General features: G+C 43.2%; 1 protein-coding gene across 4 annotated transcripts in view; it reads left to right on the top strand.

Moving 5' to 3' along the window:
* Positions 1-21,594, top strand: part of Kiaa0232 (KIAA0232 ortholog) — a 46,088-nt gene that overhangs the window by 10,776 nt on the left and 13,718 nt on the right. For all 4 annotated transcript variants that reach the window (XM_013023953.1, XM_013023951.1, XM_013023950.1 and 1 more), the window contains exons 2-5: positions 1,906-2,043; positions 13,158-13,224; positions 14,087-14,165; positions 17,414-20,726. In XM_013023953.1, coding sequence (XP_012879407.1) covers positions 1,906-2,043; positions 13,158-13,224; positions 14,087-14,165; positions 17,414-20,726 — 3,597 coding nt within the window. The remainder of the gene's footprint in view (positions 1-1,905; positions 2,044-13,157; positions 13,225-14,086; positions 14,166-17,413; positions 20,727-21,594) is intronic.

Raw genomic sequence — 21,594 nt, 5'->3', positions numbered from 1 at the left:
TACAACTGACAAAAAAAAAAAAAAAAAGGAGGGGGGGGGCTCCTGTTCCGGCTAGCTTCAATCCATAATCCTCAGATCTCAGTTTCCTGAGTAGCTAGGATTACAGGTGTGAGTCACCAGCGCCAGGTTTATAGCAGGACTTTTGAAGAATTTTTTCCCCCCTCTGCCTTTAAAAAGCTTTGAATGCAAACTGTAATGATTCTGTCCTGTTTTTGTTACAAGACAAACTCTACTCCCAGAGATATTGGCAAGAATCATCAGATCTCCTAAGTAGCCTAGCTAAGTACATTGAATAAATGTAAACACTGATATTTCTCAGTGCCCTACTGCATATTTTTCCCTTGGAAACCGGAAATAATACCATCAGGAAAAAATGACTTTCAGGCTTATGAGATCTGAAAACATGCCCAGGAATGATATTTTTGGCACTTTTTTTTTTTGTCGGTCATGGGCCTTGAACTCTGGGCCTTAGCGCTGTCCCTCAGCGCGCCTTACCACTTGAGGTACGGCACCACTTCCGGTTTTCTGGTAGTTTATTGGAGATAAGAGTTTCATGGAGTTTCCTTCCCGGGCTGGCTTTGAACCGTGATCCTCAGATCTCAGCCTCCTGAGTAGCTAGGATTACAGGTGTGAGCCACCGGCGCCTGGCTCCGCTTTTATCTGTGGTACATTACTAAATTTTATGCCTTGGACCTTAGAATAAGGTCCTATTATTTGATCTTAAAAGTTCTTCTGGTTTTATCGGTATGCATTTTCTTCTTTAGCTCCTTCATTCATTGATTTATTCATACAGGTAAGCCAAGCGCTGTTGTCTGCCCTTTTTACTCTTTTTGTCACATGTTGTCTGTCCAAAAGTTTTAATTATAATTTATTAAAAGAAAGGAAAGGTAATGAAAAATATTAAAGTTTCTAGTCTAGGAAAATAGCTAAGTGTACCCACACCTTAGAATATTATATAGCCAAAAGAATTGGTAACATGGGTTAATGTTTATAATTCAGTCAAGTACAGAGTTATACAATTAGTTATATATCACATATATGCACATATACGCTCACACATATCAATACTGGGTCTTGAACTCAGGGCCAGGATGTTGTCCCTCAATTTTTTTGCTCAAGGCTGGAGCTCTACCACTTGAGCTGCAGCTCTGCTCCTGGCTTTTTGGTGGTTAATTAGAGGTAAGAGTCTCATGGACTTCCCTGCTTAGACTGTTTTTTGTGTTTTTTTTTTTTTTTTTGGTCGGTTGTGGGGATTGAACTCTGGGCTTGGGCGCTGTCCCTGCGCTCTTTAGCTCCAGGTGAGCGCTCTACCGCTTGAGCCACAGTGCCACTTCCAGTTTTCTAGTGGTTTATTGGAGATAAGAGTCTCATGGACTTTCCTGCCCTGGCTGGCTTTCAACCTCGATCCTCAGATCTCAGCCTCCTGAGTAGCTAGGATAACAGATGTGAGCCACTGGCGCTTGGCTCAGACTGGTTTTGAACCATGACCTTCAGATCTCAGTCTCCTGAGTGGGATGACAAGTGGGAGACACCACTGTTAAGCTTTCTTTAGATTTTTATAATGGATATATGTCAGGGAGGAGAAATAAACTTAAAATGCTTTATCTTTTGTTTTTAGACTATAAAATGCGGAAATTTTAACTGTTGAATTTTAAAATCTGATAGTAACCAAATACTCATTATTAAAGAGTAGGAATTACAGAAGGCCTGTAATTAAGAATTCATTGTGAAGTTTCAGTTATTTTTGTATTTATGTACAAACATCTGAGTTGAGTTGCTTACTGAGTGTTCAGGGGGAGGATGTCAGTGTGGGCCGTTTTGTGAATGTATATACAGTAGTTGGAAACAGCCCTTGAAACTTAGTCTTTAGTCGTAGTTATTGAGCCTGTTGCAATCTTCTTGCAGGAGAATGACATCTTCCTGGGCTGGGAGAAAGGAGCTTATAAGAAATGGGGAAAGAGTAAGAAAAAGTGTTCAGATCTAACACTAGAAGAAATGAAGAAACAGGCTGCTGTCCAGTGTCTTCGATCAGCTTCTGATGAAGTAAGCTCACTTGTCATTTTCAATTCCTACAAGAAGCAAGAGAAAAGTGCCTTAACACAAATAGAACAGCCTGCTAGAAACTTCAGAAATGAACTGTGCATTGCCACTGTAACATGTGAACATTACCATTTGTTCCTTTTGAAGAACTTCACATTTTAACTTTTAATTTCTTTCTTTTTTTTTTTTTTTGGTTGGTTGTGGGGCTTGAACTCTGGGCCTGGGCGCTGTTCCTGAACTTCTTTTGCTCAAGGCTAGCATTCTACTACTTCAGCGATAGCACCACTTCTGACTTTTTTCTGTATATGGTACTGAGGAATTGAACCCAGGGCTTCATGAATCCTAGACAAACATTCTATATCACTAAGCCACATTCCCAGTCCCATGTTTTACTTTTAAAAATCTTCATTGAAAAGGTGATGAGCAAGGGGGTAACAGTTACACAGGTAAGGTAATGAGTACATTTATTTATTTATTTATTTTTTTCTTGTCATGAGGCTTGAACTCTGGGCCTGGGCGCTGTCCCTCAGCTCTTCAGCTCAAGGTGAGCATTCTACCACTTGAGCCACAGGGCCACTTCCGGTTTTCTGGTGGTTAATTGGAGATAAGAGTCTCATGGGCTTTCCTGCCTGAAATGGCTTTTAATCACGATCCTCAGATCTTTGCCTCCTGTGTAGCTAGGATTACTGGCGCGAGATGCTGGCGCCTGGCTTAGAGTACATTTGTTTTTAAACACTGTTACCCTATCCCTCATTTTCTCCAGCTTACCTTTCCCTACTCCCCTCCCCGCAAGTTGTGAAGTTCATTTCCAACATAGTGAGTATCAAAGTGAGTATCAATGTTGCATTAATTAGTTCATCCTTTGTACTGCTATTTCTGTGATTCCCTTAGCCTTCCACAGATGGAATAAACTTATATACAAGACACAAGGTACAGAAAACTTAAGAGACAAAAAAAGAGCAATAGCTACATACAGGACAGAATAAGAACCTCTTTTTTCCAATTCTTGGAGTTCATGTTGATAAGTGTTTTGTTTTTATAAAATGTATTTGTACTTACACACAGTTTTATTTGTGAGTGTGTGTGGTGTCCGAGATCAGACGCAAGACCTTGCACATGCTAAGTAGGGGCTCTGCTTATATCTTATCTTGCTCATTGAAGGCAAGGACTGGGCATTACCCTTGTGCTTTGTTTTGCTCTCTTAGGGCCTAGCAGAGTGAATGCCTGTCACATAGAAAAAGTTACTGAAGCCGGGCGCTGGTGGCTCACGCCTGTAATCCTAGCTACTCAGGAGGCTGAGATCTGAGGATCGCGGTTCAAAGCCAGCCCGGGCAGGAGAGACCGTGAGACTCCTATCTCCAATAAACCACCAGAAAACCGGAAGTGGCGCGTAGCTCAAGTGGTAGAGCGCTCGCCTTGAGCTGAAGAGCTGAGGGACAGCACCCAGGCCCAGAGTTCAAGCCCCACGACCGACAAAAAAAAAAAAAAAAAGAAAAAGTTACTGAATTTCTTCTTGAACTGAGTTGAAGTTTCACTTGTGTGTATGTGTGCTGGTCTTGCGACTTGAACTCAGGGCCTGGGCACTGTCCCTGAACCTTTGTGCTCAAATCTGGCACTATACCACTAGAGTTACAGCTCCACTTCTAACTTTTTGCTGGCTAAATGAAGATGAGAGTTTTGTGGATGTTGCTGCTTGGGCTAGCTTCATACCATGATTCTCAGATCTCAGCATCCTGGTCAGCTTACCTTTTTCTGTGTGTGTGCTGGAGCCTAAACTAGGGTCCTGAATGCTGTCTCTTTTTTCATTCAAGGTTGGCACGCTATCACTTGAGCCAAAGCTCCCACTTCCAGCTTTTTGGTGGTTAATTGGAGATAAGAGGCTCATGGATTTATTTGTCTAGAATTATAGGCATGAGCCACCTGGTGAAATTTCACTTTTTAAAAATTGACTCTTCTTTCAGGAGTGCTCTTCCATCTTCCAAATGTTTTCCTCTCCTTTCTCCCTTTGACCTTCCCCCCCCCCCTTTTAAATTTCTGAATTAGCTGAAGCTATTACTGAATATTCTTGTTGTATAGAAATTTAGAAATGACTGGTTATATGGATGTCTTAATCAGGTATCATTTCATTACCACAGGAGAGATTTTAATTAAGCTAATTTAAGAAAAATAGGATACATGTGTGTGTGTACATGCATGCATGCATACATGAATACAAGGATATCACACTGAAATCAAGATGGAATGTAGTGTTCTCAGGAGAAACCCAAGCTGGGCACAGTATGATAAAATCATTTTCTCTAAGTACCTACAGTCTCTCATGTGTTTTTCTTCTACTTTTGGGTCATTTCCTTGCTTTCAGAATTCTGTTTCTCCACCTTAGCACACACATGGTATAGGCTGGCCATTCCAGCTCTGGCTGGACATGACTGCTAAGCCCTGGTATCCACTACTGTTCACCACAGAGAGAAGTGGGGCTAGGTGTCCATCCCTCCCTGGATGAACTGTGGGTTGGAGGGGCGTTGGGTCCCCCCTTCAGCAGAGACATGAGTGAGTAGTCCACCGAGAAAAGGTGGTCAGTTACCTCCAAGTATTCTGATCATGGTACTGAAGGAGCAGATTGATAAAGTAAATTGGAGCCTCTAAAACAATTCAGAATGCAGGGCTGGGAAGGTGGCTTAGTGGTAGAGTGCTTGCCTAGCATGCATGAAGCCCTGGGTTCGATTCCTCAGTACCACATACAGAGAAAAAGCTGCAAGTGTGCTAGCCCTGAGCCAAAGAAGCCAGGGACGGTGCCTAGACCCTGAGTTCAAATTCTAGGACTGGCAAAAAAAAAATTAAATTCAGAATGCAGCTGGTCTTTATAAGTGAGAGGTTATTTCAGGTAAATTTTCTGAGCAAAATCCAAGGAAGTTGCTGAGTCATGTTGGAAGGAAAGTATGAGCAGGGCAGCCTCAGTCTGGGAGTGCATCTTACTTCTTCTGACCAGAGTTGCTGAGAAACTGGCCTTTGGTTTATGGTTAAGCTTGTGAAAACAGGGTAGGCGAAAATTGTGGAGGAGGTTGAGAGTCTTATCGTGAGACCTTTGCACATGCAGTTTGTGTAATTCCTATCAGCTGAGCATGTTGCGAGCTGAAGAGCGGAGGCGGCAGCAGTGCAAGGGAGGGGAATGCCTGCCACAGGGCCTTCCGTGACTGTCGTGGAGCAATACTTGTACTTGCCCTGTTGTAATAGGAAGGATTGTTATTTCAACACCAGTCAACAGGGTTGTCCTCTTTCTTTCCTTAAAAAAAATATAATTTCATTACTTTTTCCTGATAGTTATTTTGAAAATTGTCATGAAATTTCAGTTTCCTGAGGTGATGAATATGCAGACATATACCAGGTACTCAGTGAACCTTTGTGGAAGAAGTTATAAGTCCCCACCTTGAAGCCAGGTGCTGTCGGTGCTTCAGTGCAGACCCTGTGAACCAGCTGTCTGGGCTCATGGAAGTTGGAGTGAGTAGAAAGAACCTGAGTGCCAGTGCATGGGTTGTAGGCTGTGTCCTCTCACAGATCTTCTCTGTAGAATCTCTTGCACAGATTTCTAAAGAAAAGATCCAGGAGAATCTAGGTAGGACATTATAATGAAACAGTGTGTATCATGGTATTTTGTCACCACAGTGAATGGTTTTGGTAGGTTTATTGCTTGTTTCCTCACTACTACGGATGGTCATGTCCTTCATATTGGGCTGGGCTCTCTGATTCAGTCAGGTGTTCCCCCTTAGAGGTCTTCCAAGGACACTCTGTCATCAGTATCACTCACCACAGTCAAAACCACTAACAGGGGCTGGGAAGGTGGCTCAGTGGTAGAGCGCTTGCCTTGCATGCATGAGGCCCTGGGTTTGATTCTTCAGCACCACATAAGCAAAAAGAAAAAAGCTGGAATTGGCGCTGTGGCTCAAGTGGTAGAGCACTAGCCTTGAGCTGAAGAGCTGAGGGACAGCGCCTAGGCCCAGAGTTCAGGCCCCAGGACCGGACCCAAAACAAACAAACAAAACCACTAACAGCTCATATTTGTGAGTTGATAAAAATGCCAATGACCTAATTATAGGGCAGTAATATAGATGACATTATATTGCATATAGGGGTATAGTAGATTAGTAGTAGTGATGTGCATTTTATTTATTTATTTATTTATTTATTTTGTCAGTCGTGGGGCTTGAACTCTGGGCTTGGGCACTGTCCCTGCACTCTTCAGCTCAAGGTGAGCGCTCTACTACTTGAACTATAGCGCCACTTCCGGTTTTCTAGTGGTTTATTGGAGATAGGAGTCTCACAGTCTTTCCTGCCCGGTCTGGCTTTGAACTGTGATCCTCAGATCTCAGCCTCCTGAGTAGCTAGGATTACAGGCGTGAGCCACCGGCATCTGGCTGTTGTGCATTTAGATAAGACAAATTCTTGTCACTGTGTTAATGTGTAGTATTACTGTTACAGTGTGGACTGTTGTCTAACCACATCATTGCCAGACTCTTCTTGTATTGGTTTTTAAAGAGTGAAGCATTATAGCACATCTCTTGGCCTACATAACTCCATATTTTATATCTGAGAAACTACCAGAAAAGACTTCAACTGAGGTGAAATGTGTCACATTTTAATTTTAATTTTATTTTTATTAATTTATTATTTATTTTGGTTGGTCATGGGGCTTGATCTCTGGGCTTGGGCACTGTCCCTGTGCTCTTTAGCTCAAGGCTAGCACTCTACCACTTGAACCATAGCATCACTTCGGATTTTCTAGTGGTTTACTGGAGATAAGAGTCTCATGGACTTTCCTGCCTGGGCTGGCTTTGAACTGTGATCTTCAGATCTCAGCCTCTTGAGTAGCTAGGATGACAGGCATGCACCACTGGTACCTGGCTTAATTTTTATTTTTGTCAGTCATAGGGCTTGAACTCAAGGCCTGGACGCTGTCCCAGAGCTTTTTTGTTTAAGGCTAGCATGCTACCACTTTGAGTCACAGCTCCACTTCTGGTATTCTGGTAGTTAATTGGCGATTAGAGTCTCATGGACTTTCTTGCCCAGGCTGGCTTTGAACCTTGATCCTCAGATTTCAGCCATCTGAGTAGCTAGGATTACAAACATGAGCCACCACCACCGCCACCTGGCTACATTTTAATTTCTTTTTTTGGGGGGGGGGGTCGGGCATAGGGCTTGAACTCTGGGCTTAGGCACTGTCCCTCAGCTCTTCAGCTTGAGGTGAGCGCTCTACTGCTTGAGCCACAGCACCACTTCCAGTTTTCTAGTGGTTTATTGGAGATAAGAGCCTCACAGACTTTCCTGCCTGGGCTTGGCTTTGAACCTCGATCCTCAGATCTCAGCCTCCTGAGTAGCTAGGATTACAGGCGTGAGCCACCAGTACCTGGCTTACATTTTAATTTCTTAAATTGATGAAAATTTGGCAGTGATGTGAAGATTTCTGAGCATATGGTGAATTATCTCTCCAGAAGATCAAGACCCTTGATAGACTTTGTTGGTTGTTAGGTCCCGGCTCAAGCTGCCTTTGGTAATTCAATTTTCATTTATACATGCAAATAGCATGCGGGTCTCTGAGTATTCATTTTCTGATGTGTTTCGCATTTGCTGTTGTTGCAGTTAGTAATGGGGTCTGCTTAGGAGGAACGGCACTGTGACTTAGCAGTAGGCAGCTCAGCCCCCTGGGAGCAGGTAGCTTGTTACATGGTGTATTTTTCAGCTCTTCCCCATGGATCTGATATTGTTAAGTATATTCAGCCTTCTCTGCATTCCCTTTAGAAAAGTAGGAAATAGTTGTAAACTGTGCTGTAGCTATTGTTGGTTTAAATCCTCAGGTTTGGGCTGGGAAGATGGCTCAGTGGTAGAGCACTTGCCTTGCATGCCAGAGGCCCTGGGTTCAATTCCTCAGCACCACATAAGCAAAAAGAAAAAAGCTGGAAGTGGCGCTGTGGCTCAAGTGGTAGAGTACTAGCTTTGAGCTGAAGAGCTGAGGGACAGCGCCCAGGCCCAGAGTTCAGGCCCCATGACCGGACCCAAAAAAAAAAAAATCCTCAGGTTTACTTGTTTATATATCTCCATCCTCAAAGCTCAAGCCTTTTAATGTTTGCTTGCATTTGTTTTATTTTAAATAACTTATATTTGTTTTCATTGAGTTTGTGTGTTTGTATATATGTACGTATGTTTGTGAGTTTGTATGTATGTATGTATTTATTTGGTACTGGGGCTTGAACTCAGGACCTTATGCTTGCTAGGAAAGTGCCTGCCGCTGAGACTTGAATTTAGCTATTTTTTTGGTTTGTTTGGGCTGATCTTGAGGCTTTAACTCAGGGTGCTGTCCCTGAGCTTTAGTGCTAAAGGCGCCACAGCTCCACTCCCAGCTGCTGGCTTCAAACTGTGATCTTCAGAGCTCAGCCTCTCAGCTGAGTAGCTAGGATTACAGGTACCTGGTTTCATTGAGCCTCTTAAAACTAATAAAAACTTTTCTATCATTTCCCATTTTGAGAGTGGGAGGATTAAAAAGGTTGTGATGTCCTGCTTGGAGAGTGAATCTATTACAGTGCTGTGTGTCAGTTTTGACTGTAACAGTGATACTCCTGAATCTGAGTAACTAATCAGATCTGGTTATTCAAAGAAGCTTTATAGAAGATTCATGCCCAGGTACGGTACTGAGGTCTTCTTCACTTAGCTTCACATACCCCCCTGGACTCTTACTAGTAAATGCTCTTTTTGTCAGGAGAGTACCTTCATATTTTTCATATGTATTGTTTATATGCTGTATATTTACAAAGTAAATTATCTGCTGAGAAACACTAATCACCTCACTTGGGTCCATGAATTAGCTAAAAGCAGAATAAAGGCTAGACATTACATTACATTTTCTATCTATGTCCGTTGCCCTGAACCATTCTCCCCGGCAGTAGGATTTTTGGAGATGTCTTGGAACCCCAGATAGGAGACATAACTGCCTGCCAGCTGTCAGTGGCTCTCACTATAACACTGACTATTCTTGGGACAGCGGCCCGTCAGACCACCTCTGACTTTACTTTGGGCACCTCTGACCCCTCTGAACACAAACATAGCTAGACTGGACTGTTTGAACGATGCACACCGTCAGCCCCTGTTCCAGCGCTCCCTCTCTAGCGTAAGGCAGTGTCTGTGCTGGGAAGATGGGTGAAGTACTGGAAATGCCCTCTTCCCTTTCCTTCAAAAGTGGAAAGTGAGGGTGTGAGAAAGGAAACAAATAGGAGGGGCTGCTATAAAAGTCTGCCCAGTTGGTGAGCAAAGGGCATAAAAATAGGGCTGCAGGCAGTTACAGGCTGGCATGGGGCTAGTGTGGCCTGACAGTACAGTGTGGAGTGTAGGACACACTGACCAAGGCCGGGAAGGCCGAGGTGTGGCAGGGAAGGTTCTGAGCCCTCCCTGGGCCAGGGGCCACCACCTGCCCTGCCTGGTGCTTATCTTGTCCCATGCTTATTTATTAGTCCATTGTAGAGCTTATTGTTTGAAGGCACATGCAAATATGGGGCTTTTTTATGTTCCTTAGCTTTATATAAATGGTACTATGATGTATGTCTTTTTTTGCTGGTACTGGGGCTTGAACTCTGGGCCTGGGCACTGTCCCTGAGCTTCTTTTGCTCAAGGCTAGTGCTCTACCACTTGAGCCACAGTGCCACTTCCGGCCTTTTCTGTTTATGTGGTAATAAGGAACCCAGGGCTTTATGCATGCTAAGTAAGAATTCTACCAATTTTTTTTTTGCGGGCCATGGGTCTTGAACTGTGGGACTGGGCACTGTCCCTGCGCTCTTCTGCTCAAGGCAAGTGCCCTGCCACTTCAGCCACAGCACCACTTCTTGAGTATTCTTGAATACCCCTATGGATGTGATATGCTTAGAAAATATGATTCTTCAGATTACATTGTAGTTTATATTTTAATTGCAAATTTAAATTTCTCAGTTTTAAATTGGTGTCGTGTAGGCCAGGACGTGACAAGGTGTGCTGGCAGTTTCTGTGTGCCTTCAGACTTTCTGGTCTGCTTAGGATAACCCAGTAGCCTAAATGATTGTTCTAAAATTACAAAGGAGGATACTGTGTATAGTTAGCAAAGAGAACAAAACCTGACTGGTAAAGCTTGCTTTTTATTTATTTTGCTCTGTATATGTGAAAATATATATACATAATATATACTGTATGTATATGACATTTGCTCCCATATGTAAATCTGAAAGCATGGTTAATTTCTAAGACAAAGAAAAATTTCCCATTATTGGGTTGTAATGGTCATTCAGTGTTCCAAATGACTACTAGTATTAGAGTATTGAAAGGTGTTTAATAAGCTGTCTCTGGAGGTTCAGTTTTGCACTGCAGACAGCCCTTGGTTTACGAGCACAGTGACATAGGCTTGTTCTACAGAACAGTATGCAGCATGTCAGCTGACACTGGTGTTAGGTTCCGGGTCAGGGGGAAATGGAATATAATTGCCAGCCTTATCACACCTTGAACATTATGGTAAGCAAGACTTTGTCTGATGGAATTGTGGAGTGGACCAGTGTTTACAGCTAACTTCTGCCATGTCTTTAGAGTTGTTTTTGTTGTTTTCTAAAGAAGGTAGCTCTCTTCTGGTCCATTTTCCTGCCTCCTTGTTACAAGTGTTGGTGCCTAGAGTGTAACTATTGATGTTTGCCATTAACCATTTTCGTTGTACTCTGTTTCTTGCTGCTTAAACTGCAAAAGTGTATAACAGGGAGGTTTCTTGCTTAAGATATCCTTAATGCTTGTGCTGAGTCATTTTGAGTTAAGTGAATTGGGTAGATTTCTATTTTTAGTCCTGCAGGCTGAGAGGCGCTGTGTTCTGTCTCATTGCAACTGTTCCATGTTGCCCACATAAGAGACATGGTTCCATTTCATTAGAATTGGGGCCAGTGAATAAACTTGAAGTTGTAAAGGATTTTCTTATTTTTTTCCCTTGAAATCAAGAATTTGAAAAGTTTAAATGTCTTCGTAGTGAGGTATTATGTGTTTGTGCCTGCTTCCAATATTCATTTTTCATTAAAGCATGACTCTTATTTTTATCCTTCCAATTCCACACTCTCATTGTTCTCTCCTTAAATGTTACCCCACTTCTGTTTAGAGGTGTATTCTTTGTTCCTGACTCAGAAAGAAACAGAGCTTCCCTGATTACTCACAGCACTGAAACGTTGTTTTGTACTGCTTTTGTTGTTGCAGTCATGAAAGTTCACTTACAGAAGAACAAATGCTGCTAGAGGACTTAGAGGACACTTTAAAAAAGAAAAGGCTTATTTTATTACAGTATCTGATCTGTATAATCACCAAGGAGGAGCTTCATTTCTGGGTCTCTTCTCCTTGGCTGGAGACTTGATGATTTCCCTGAAAGGAAGGGAGGGAAAGAGGGAAGGAAGGGGATAGAGAGAGAGAGAGAGAGAGAGAGTGTGTGTGTGTGTGTGTGTGATTTTCTTTGCCTTGTATTTCTATAAGACTGGTAACAGGATTTGTTGTTTGTGTGGTTCTAAACATTGAACTTCAGGTCTCACATTTGCTAGGCAAGGGCTCTATTACTTGAGCCTGTCAGAAAGATTTTTGGGGGGGGCTTGAACTCTGGGTCTGGACGCTGTCTCTGAGCTCTTCAGCTCAAGGCTAGCGCTCTACCACTTGAGCCACAGCACTTCTTTCAATTTGTTTGAGATAAGAGTCTCATGGACTTTCCTGCCCAGGCTGGCTTTGAACCTCAGTCTTCAGATCTCAGCGTCCTCAATAGGCAGGATTATAGGTGTGAGCCTTCATGCTGGTTTTTTGATGGCTGACTTTTGGCCAGATAATGGGACTTGAGTCCTTAGTCTGTTGTACTTCGAGAGCCATAATGGTCCTCTGGGAAGACATGCCATTCTAGAACAGTCATTAATACTTCTATGTTTTAACAGTAAGTTCCACTTACGTTGTTAAGTAGTAAAACAAATTAATTTGGGTCTACAAATATGCAGCTTTTATTTATTTATTTATTTATTTATTTTGTTTTTAATTTATTTTTTATTTGTGAACATACTGTACAGAGGGGTTACAATTACATGGGCAGGATAATGCGTAGTACATTTCTTACCAAGCATTGCAGCCTCCTCCTTTGGTTTACCCTTCACATCCCTTCCCAGCCTCCCCCCTCCCCCCCAATCCCAACCCTTCTCCTCCCCCCCTTCCCCCCCCACCGACGTTGTAAAGCTCGTTTTGGACATGACAACTTATACTTCTCATTGTTGCATCATGTCCACCTGTATCCTTAAACAACTGTTTTTTCCCCCTCTCCTCCACAAGTTATACTGACATCAAATATAGTGAAAGCAGGGGTTACCAGCACAACTATGTTTATTGCAGCATTATTTACCATAGCTAAGATATGGAACCAACCCAGATGCCCCTCAGTAGATGAATGGATCAAGAAAATGTGGTATATATACACAATGGAATTCTATGCCTCCATCAGAAAGAATGACATTGCCACATTTGTTAGGAAATGGAAAAACTTGGAAAACATTATATTAAGTGAAGTAAGCCAGGCCCAAAGAAACATAGGTCCCATGGTTTCCCTTATTTGCAATATCTAGTATATGTATGAGTCAAGCGGAAAAGGTCAGATAATATGATGTCAGGAAAATGAACCCTTAGACATGTATTTTAATGTTTTTTCTTTCATGCATGTGTTTCTAATGTACTTATAAGATTATCTCTTTGTTGCTTTGTATGTCCCTCCCCCACAGTATAATATGCAGCTTTTAAATGCTAGTGTTCACTTAACTGTGGCAATGTATTTCTTTTCTTAGGTGGAAGTCTTTTTTTTTTTGGTCGGTTGTGGGCCTGAACTCTGGACCTGGGAGCTATCCCTCAGCTCTTTAGCTCTTCAGCGCCACTTCGGGCTTTTTTTCTTTTTTGCTTATGTGGTGCTGAGAAATCGAACCCAGGGCTTCATGTGTGCAAGGCAAGCTCTCTACCACTGAGCCACCTTTTCAGCCCAGGTGGAAGTCTTGTAGGCCTCTGTATTAAGTGTCTGTCTTTCATGTACCTAGCGGCAAACTAATAATAGTCTTTTTGTTGTCACGCAGAGCTCTGGAATTGAGACCTTAGTGGAGGAGCTCTGCTGCAGACTGAAAGACCTGCAGAGTGAGCAAGGTGAGTGTCAGTATCAGCGCATCGGGAGCAGTGGCCCCATCCTGCCATCACACCTCTGGGAATCTGGATTGAGGAAAATTGTAGATTGATTCCATGCTATCTTCAGCTCTGTGAATGGCTTCTTTGTTGGCCCTTTGCACCCGCTTGTAGAAATCCCTGCTTCAAAAGGAGGGACTTCACCCATAAGAAACCTTTATTGACAGGAAAAATTCAAGCTCAAATTTAAGGTATGGTTGCTGTAGCTGATTGCTTTGTAAGACTTCAGAGGAGACCTAGATTTTAGGCAAAGAACCATTGTTTCCTGCCTTACCTGTGCACATACCTTGAGACCTCCTGTGAAGGGCACAGCTTGTAGGTGATCTAATCCAGTGTCTGGGCCAAGTGGGGAGAGACACTTGTGGTTTCTGCTTGAGTTGAAGGGGTACCTAGCTTGCCTGCAAGTCATGTAACAGCTGATGGTGACAGAGGCTTTTCTGTACAGGTTAGTATTAGCCAAAATCAATCAGTATAAAGTCCATGAGTCCGAATTTTGTGAGAAAATATTTTTGGAATCTTAACAGATGTTTGTTCCCTTCTGGTCTAATTAGAAAGTTAAGGGGACTTCGGTGCCTCCAGAGCCATGGTATCAGTGACAGGATAAACCATTCTCACCTTAAGGCCTGATGCTAGTGTGATTTAGCCAAGGAATGCCTTTTAGCCCACTGAAGAAATAGATTTATATTAAAAAGGCAACCAGTAAGAACTCTCTTGAGGCCACACAAGCCTCTGTTATTTCTGATTAACATTACTTGAGAAACTAAAGAACATGGCATGTATTAACTAGATAGAAGACAAATCTTTCTGAATTTTTGTTTCTTAACAGAAGAGAAGAATCACAAAAAGCTAGAGGGGTCACCCTCTCCAGAGGCGGAGCCGTCCCCCACAAAGGATCAGGTGGAAATGTATGTAAGAGTGTACTCAGTACCAGATGTCTGTGTGCTAAGATTAGACTAACAGTGCGACATGCTTTCTATTTTTGTTTTGTTGTATATTTAATTTGTTATTTCATAATTTAGAAAACATCCATTGAAGCTTTATCACATGACTGATACTGAGATTGCAAAAGAGTTCATTGGTTCTGTGCTCACACTGCAGACACAATTAACATTTATAAAATGAATGAAACAAGGAAGGCTGTTGTTTACAAAGTCCATTATGTTATTAGCCTTTGAGATGGCTATAAGAAATTGTTACTGTCTCTATATTTAGGCAAGAAAACTGAGTCTTCACTGCTTATCAAAAAGAGAACACACAGCCAAGTGCTGGTGGCTCACGCCTGTAATCCTATCTACTCAGGAGGCTGAGATCTGAGGATCACGGTTCAAAGGCAGCCTGGGCAGGAAAGTCCATGAGACTCTTAACTCCAGTAAACCATTAAAAAACCAGAAGTGGTGCTGTCGCTCAAGTGGTAGAGTGCTTGCCTTGAGCTGAAGAGTGCTGGGACAGCACCCCAGCCAAGAGTTCAAGCCTCAGGACCGACCAAAAACAAAACCAAAAAAAAAAAAGAACACAATCAGATCTTTGACCTAACCAAACTGTTTTCTATACATTTAGTTCTTTTCTTTGTAAGTAGTATTCAAATAATCTTCATTGTAAGCAGGCAACTTTGTCATGTCTTTTATAAACTTCTGAAGCCTGGAAGTGGCACTGTGGCTCAAGTGGTAAAGCACTAGCCTTGAGCTGAAGAGCTGAGGGACAGTGTCCAGGCCCGGAGTTCAAGCCCCATGACCAACAACAATAACAAGCTTCTGAAGCCTAAGGAAAAATGAACATGGTGCTATCTAATGCAGTTATTGCAAGACATGAAAGGGTACTGAGCTGTTGAAATATAGCTAGTTTGCATTGAGACACACCATAAGTGGTGAATTCTCATTAGGTTGCAAAGACAGTATAAAAAAGTACAAAACCTGCATTTATCATTGAAACGATAATATGGACTTACTTGGCTAGAGTATATTACTGGAATTGATTTCACCATCTTATACTTTTAGTGTGATTGTTAGAACTATCTATATGTATATATATTTAGAAAAATATATTTCTGTTGAATAGCTGTAATATAGACTGAAAAGGAGAGTCATGTTCAGACCCTTGAAAACACGGCCTTGGCCATTTTGGGCATGACCTGGAGTGTTGTCTGTGGGGCATGAGTGCTCTCAGTGGCCAACATGGCTTTAAATTATCCTTTGGCAAGTCATTCTGCTCTTGGATCTTTAATAGCACTAGTGTCCTAGAAAGTCAGAAGTAAGCTCCTCATTTTCAAGCTCACTGTTGCCAGCCTCCCTGATCTTCCCTCTGTCCATTTTCAGTGGTCAGTGATGCATGTAGGCTTCCACTTGAGAGAATGGCGTGTGTTTTGTCATGTCCTCACACATCAGAGTTCTCGAAACTGATGCACTGTGGGTCTGCAAGACCCAGTTTTGCTCTACTTTTCTCATTGTTTTTGGCTTCTCCGATGTCTGCTTTTTTAAGCACCAGGATGTCATATTCCCTATCATTCCTGAAGGCCTTCTTAAATGCTAGACCCTGAGCTAGCATCCTGAGATAGAGCACCAGACCCTGTGCTAGCATCCTGAGATAGAGCACCGGGGACAAGGACAGACCCTGTGGTAGCATCCTGAGATAGAGCACCAGAGACAAGGACAGACCCTGTGCTAGCATCCCGAGATAGAGCACCAGAGACAAGGACAGACCCTGTGCTAGCATCCTGAGATAGAGCACCAGAGACAAGGACAGACCCTGTGCTAGCATCCTGAGATAGAGCACCAGAGACAAGGACAAGACCCTGTGCTAGCATCCTGAGATAGAGCACCGGGGACAAGGACAGACCGTGTGCTAGCATCCTGAGATAGAGCACCAGAGACAAGGACAGACCCTGTGCTAGCATCCTGAGATAGAGCATGGGGAACAAGGACAGACCCTGTGCTGGCATCCCGAGATAGAACACCAGAGACAAGGACAGACCCTGTGCTAGCATCCTGAGATAGAGCACCAGAGACAGGACAGACCCTGTGCTAGCATCCTGAGATAGAGCACCAGAGACAAGGACAGACCCTGTGCTAGCATCCTGAGATAGAGCACTAGAGACAAGGACAGACCCTGTGCTAACATCCTGAGATAGAACACCAGAGACAAGGACAGACCTTGTGCTAGCATCCTGAGATAGAGCACCAGAAACAAGGAGAGACCCTGTGCTAGCATCCTGAGATAGAGCACCAGAGACAAGGACAGACCCTGTGCTAGCATCCCGAGATAGAGCACCAAAGACAAGGACAGACCCTGTGCTAGCATCCCGAGATAGAGCACGGGGGACAAGGACAGACCCTGTGCTAGCATCCTGAGATAGAGCACTAGAGACAAGGACAGACCCTGTGCTAACATCCTGAGATAGAACACCAGAGACAAGGACAGACCCTGTGCTAGCATCCTGAGATAGAGCACCAGAGACAAGGAGAGACCCTGTGCTAGCATCCTGAGATAGAGCACCAGAGACAAGGACAGACCCTGTGCTAGCATCCTGAGATAGAGCACCGGGGACAAGGACAGACCCTGTGGTAGCATCCCAAGATAGAGCATGGGGAACAAGGACAGACCCTGTGCTAGCATCCCGAGATAGAACACCAGAGACAAGGACAGACCCTGTGCTAGCATCCCGAGATAGAGCACGGGGGACAAGGACAGACCCTGTGCTAGCATCCTGAGATAGAGCACCAGAGACAAGGACAGACCCTGTGCTAGCATCCTGAGATAGAGCACCGGGAACAAGGACAGACCCTGTAGCAGATTCTTTTCTTACTCATTTCTTGTGTGAATTCTTTTACTCCAGGAGCCTCTCTATGAGGTGGAAACCATTTATACTCCCAAGTAGGAATACCACATGCATTACTGTACTATAAATTAGTTTAGGTTAATGATTCCTGTATGACTCAAGATGAGTTAGTTGGCTGGGAATATGGCTCAAGTGATAGAGTGCTATCCTTGAGCAAAAGAAGCTCAGGGATGGTGCCCAGGCCCTGAGTTCAAGCCCCAGGACTGTCAAAAAAGAAGAAAAAAAAAGATGAGATGCTGTACTCTCTGGTTGGGACTAGTATGTGGCTATGTGTTAACACCTGCAAGTGCTTGCTTTTGAACTCTTTACTCTGTTTCTCAGGTACTACGAAGCATTTCCACCACTTTCTGAGAAACCAGTTTGCCTGCAAGAAATCATGACAGTGTGGAACAAGTCCAAAGCCTGTTCTTACTCTAGTTCCTCCTCCTCCACAGCCCCCCCAGCAAGCACAGATACACCCTCTCCAAAGGACTGTCATAGTGAAGGCGAAGTCACCAAGGAAAGAGGTGCCCAAGTGCCCACCCTTAGTCATGAGAAAACGCAGAGCAGAAGCAGACATAATAAGGAGAACAATGTGAGTCCCAGCACTTCTGAAGATAAGCCTGCCTTGTATAGAAAGCAAATCAGACATAAACCTGAAGGGAAGATTCGTCCTCGCTCATGGTCTTCTGGCTCCAGTGAAGCAGGCTCAAGTTCAAGTGGTAATCAAGGTGAATTAAAAGCATCTATGAAGTATATGAAAGTGAGACACAAGGCACGAGAAATCCGAAACAAAAAAGGGCGGAATGGCCAAAGCAGGCTGTCACTGAAGCATGGTGAGAAGGCAGAAAGAAGCGTCCATGCTGGTGCTGGTGCTGGTGCTGGTGCTGGTAGTGGCAGCAGTGGTGGCAGCAGCAGCAGCAGCAGCAGCAGCGGGTCCATCAGGCAGCTGTGCAAGCGAGGTAAACGACCAGTGAAAGAGACAGGGAGGAAAGATCCTGGGAGCATGGGAGGAAAAGACCTGTGTGCAGAGAGCAGAGACGACAAAGAGTACAAGGAGGAGCCCCTGTGGTACACCGAACCCATTGCTGAATACTTCGTTCCAGTGAGCAGAAAAAGCAAGCTAGAGACCACATACCGAAACAGACAAGATGCAAGCGCTCCGACATCAGAGGCAGTGGAAAACTTGTCTGAGTCAGTGCATGGTCTTTGTATCAGCAACAGTAATATTCATAACACATACCTCTCAGCAGGCACTTTCATTGAGGGTCACTTTGTAGAGATGCCTGCCGTTATAAATGAGGATATCGACTTCACTGGGACCTCATTATGTTCTCTGCCAGAGGACAATAAGTATTTGGATGATATTCATCTATCAGAATTAACACACTTCTATGAAGTGGATATTGATCAATCCATGTTGGATCCTGGTGCCTCAGAAACAATGCAAGGAGAAAGTCGGATTTTGAATATGATTCGACAGAAAAGCAAAGAGAATACAGATTTTGAGGCCGAATGTTGCATAGTGTTAGATGGTATGGAGTTGCGAGGGGAACGTGCAATATGGACAGATTCTACTAGCTCCGTGGGTGCCGAGGGCTTGTTTCTGCAAGACCTTGGCAATCTGGCTCAGTTTTGGGAGTGCTGTTCATCCAGCTCTGGTGATGCTGATGGGGAGAGTTTTGGAGGAGACTCTCCGGTCTTGGACAGCACAATGCTCAATTCACACTTGCTTGCTGGCAATCAAGAGCTCTTTTCAGATATGAATGAAGGATCTGGTATAAACTCTTGTTTTTCAGTGTTTGAAGTGCAATGCAGTAATTCTGTTTTACCATTTTCTTTTGAAACACTCAATTTGGGAAATGAAAATACAGATTCTAGTGCTAATCTGCTTGGGAAAACACAGTCTAGATTGCTAATATGGACCAAAAATAGTGCCTTTGAAGAAAATGAACACTGTTCTAATCTTTCAACAAGAACCTGTAGTCCGTGGTCCCATTCAGAAGAAACACGTTCAGATAATGAGACATTAAACATTCAGTTTGAAGAATCCACACAGTTTAGTGGAGAAGATATTAACTATGTAGTTCCTAGAATCTCATCAAATTATGTGGATGAAGAACTTCTAGATTTTTTGCAAGATGAAACTTGCCAGCAAAACAGTAGAACTTTAGGGGAAGTTCCTACATTAGTTTTCAAGAAAAGATCTAAACTAGAATCTGTCTGTGGTATTCAGCTAGAACAAAAACCAGAAAACAAAAGCTTTGGAACTACACAAGCAGGTAGTGAGAGCAGTCCACACGGAGATGGCTACAGCTCAGGGGTCATTAAAGACATTTGGACAAAAATGGCAGATGGAAACTCTGCAGCTACGGTAGAAATGGAAAGAGTTGAGGATGAATTGTTCTCGACTGATGTAAATAACTACTGCTGCTGTTTGGATGCCGAAGCTAAACTGGAGACCCTTCAGGAGCCTAGCAGGGCTGTGCAGAGATCAGAATATCATCTCTGGGAGGGGCAGAAGGAGAACCCGGAGAAAAGAGCATTTGTTTCTAGGGAGCTGTCAAATGTGGATGGTGGTGACTATACCACACCTTCTAAACCGTGGGATGTGGCCCAAGATAAAGAGAATGCATTCATTCTCGGAGGAGTTTATGGAGAACTCAAGACCTTCAACAGCGATGGGGAGTGGGCAGTTGTACCACCTAGTCACACAAAAGGAAGCTTGCTGCAGTGTGCCGCTTCCGACGTTGTGACAATAGCTGGCACAGATGTCTTCATGACCCCTGGAAACAGCTTTGCTCCTGGTCACAGGCAATTATGGAAGCCCTTCGTGTCATTTGAGCAGAACGATCAGCCCAAGAGTGGGGAAAATGGATTGAATAAGGGATTTTCTTTTATCTTCCATGAAGACTTGCTTGGGGCATGTGGTAACTTTCAAGTGGAAGATCCTGGGCTTGAATATTCATTTTCCTCCTTTGACTTAAGCAATCCATTTTCACAAGTTCTTCATGTAGAATGTTCATTTGAACCTGAAGGGATTGCATCTTTCAGCCCTAGTTTTAAGCCGAAATCAATCCTCTGCTCTGATTCAGACAGTGAAGTTTTTCACCCCAGAATATGTGGTGTTGACAGAACACAATACAGGGCTATTCGGATTTCTCCGAGGACTCACTTTCGTCCAATTTCTGCATCTGAACTGTCCCCCGGAGGAGGAAGTGAGTCGGAATTTGAATCTGAGAAAGAGGAAGCCAGTATTCCCATTCCTTCTCAGGTTGATGTGTTTGAAGATCCACAGGCTGATCTCAAACCTCTGGAAGAAGATGCAGAGAAAGAAGGTCATTACTATGGAAAATCAGAGCTGGAGTCTGGGAAATTCCTCCCCAGGTTAAAGAAATCTGGAATGGAGAAGAGTGCTCAGACATCGCTGGATTCCCAGGAGGAGGCCGCTGGAACTCTGCCGGCTGGAAAGCAGAACCAGTGTTTGGAATGTAGCATGGATGAATCTCTGGAGATAGATTCAGAAAGCTCAGAAGCAAATTGTAAGATAATGGCACAGTGTGAGGAAGAAATTAATGATTTTTGCAGTTGCAAAGCAGGCTGTCAGTTCCCTGCTTGTGAAGAGAATCCACTTTCTTCCGGACAGCTGGAAGAGGTATGTATAAAATCTAGCTTGCCTGTATTTGACCAAGTATCAACCAGACAGTAATCCTGGAATAGCCATATCAGACATGAAAGATAAGGTTAAATTTCTGGGAAACTAGCTGAAATGTCTTAGGGCTTACCTTTCTTACAAATTTACATTTTTTTAAGGACTTAAAATGGATTTGACATTTATAAATTTGAAGTAGACAGTAGACTTTCCTACAGAGAAAAGACATTTTCTCTGGAAAGAAATTTCAGCATACAAGTTTCTTACATAATATACATGTACTATGCTTTAAGCAGAAACTTAATGTATATAAGCATTTCAGATTTCAAAGTTCATGAACCAAGACATAGTTGCTAGCAGAAAGATTTTTTTTAGATAGCAAGCCTGTTCGATGTTGGTCAGGTGTATTAAAACTTTATTACGTGTAAAATACATTACATCTGGACAGTGTTCTCTAAGATATAGTGTGGTACATGTAAAAAGGAACCCACAAACCAAATGCTGCAAAACATATTCTACTGAGCCTTAGTGTAGGTATACCTGGCTTTATATGAAGCATGGGTTCTTGAAATTGAGAATTCTCTGATTGTCTATTAAGTAAGAGTTATTATACCCCTTGAGTATATCCCTAAAAAGTGGTTTGAAGTTCAGTTGATTACACCAGAAATAATATTTAAGGCAATAATTTGTCTCACAAACAAGCTTAGCTACCTGTCTTGCTCACTTTTCAACTAGCATTTGGCATAGTCGTGGCTGGCCTTTTTCCAAAAGCAGCTTATTAAACAGTTGAAGGCATTTAGAAGCCAGGCTTTCTGAGGTGGATAGCTGCTGTGTCCCTCCTCCCTTCCCCCTCCTTTCCTTCCTCTTCTCC

Source organism: Dipodomys ordii, unplaced genomic scaffold, assembly GCF_000151885.1.
Source record: "Dipodomys ordii isolate 6190 unplaced genomic scaffold, Dord_2.0 Scaffold71, whole genome shotgun sequence".
NCBI lineage: Eukaryota > Metazoa > Chordata > Mammalia > Rodentia > Heteromyidae > Dipodomys > Dipodomys ordii.
This window is presented reverse-complemented; position numbering and strand designations above follow the sequence as displayed.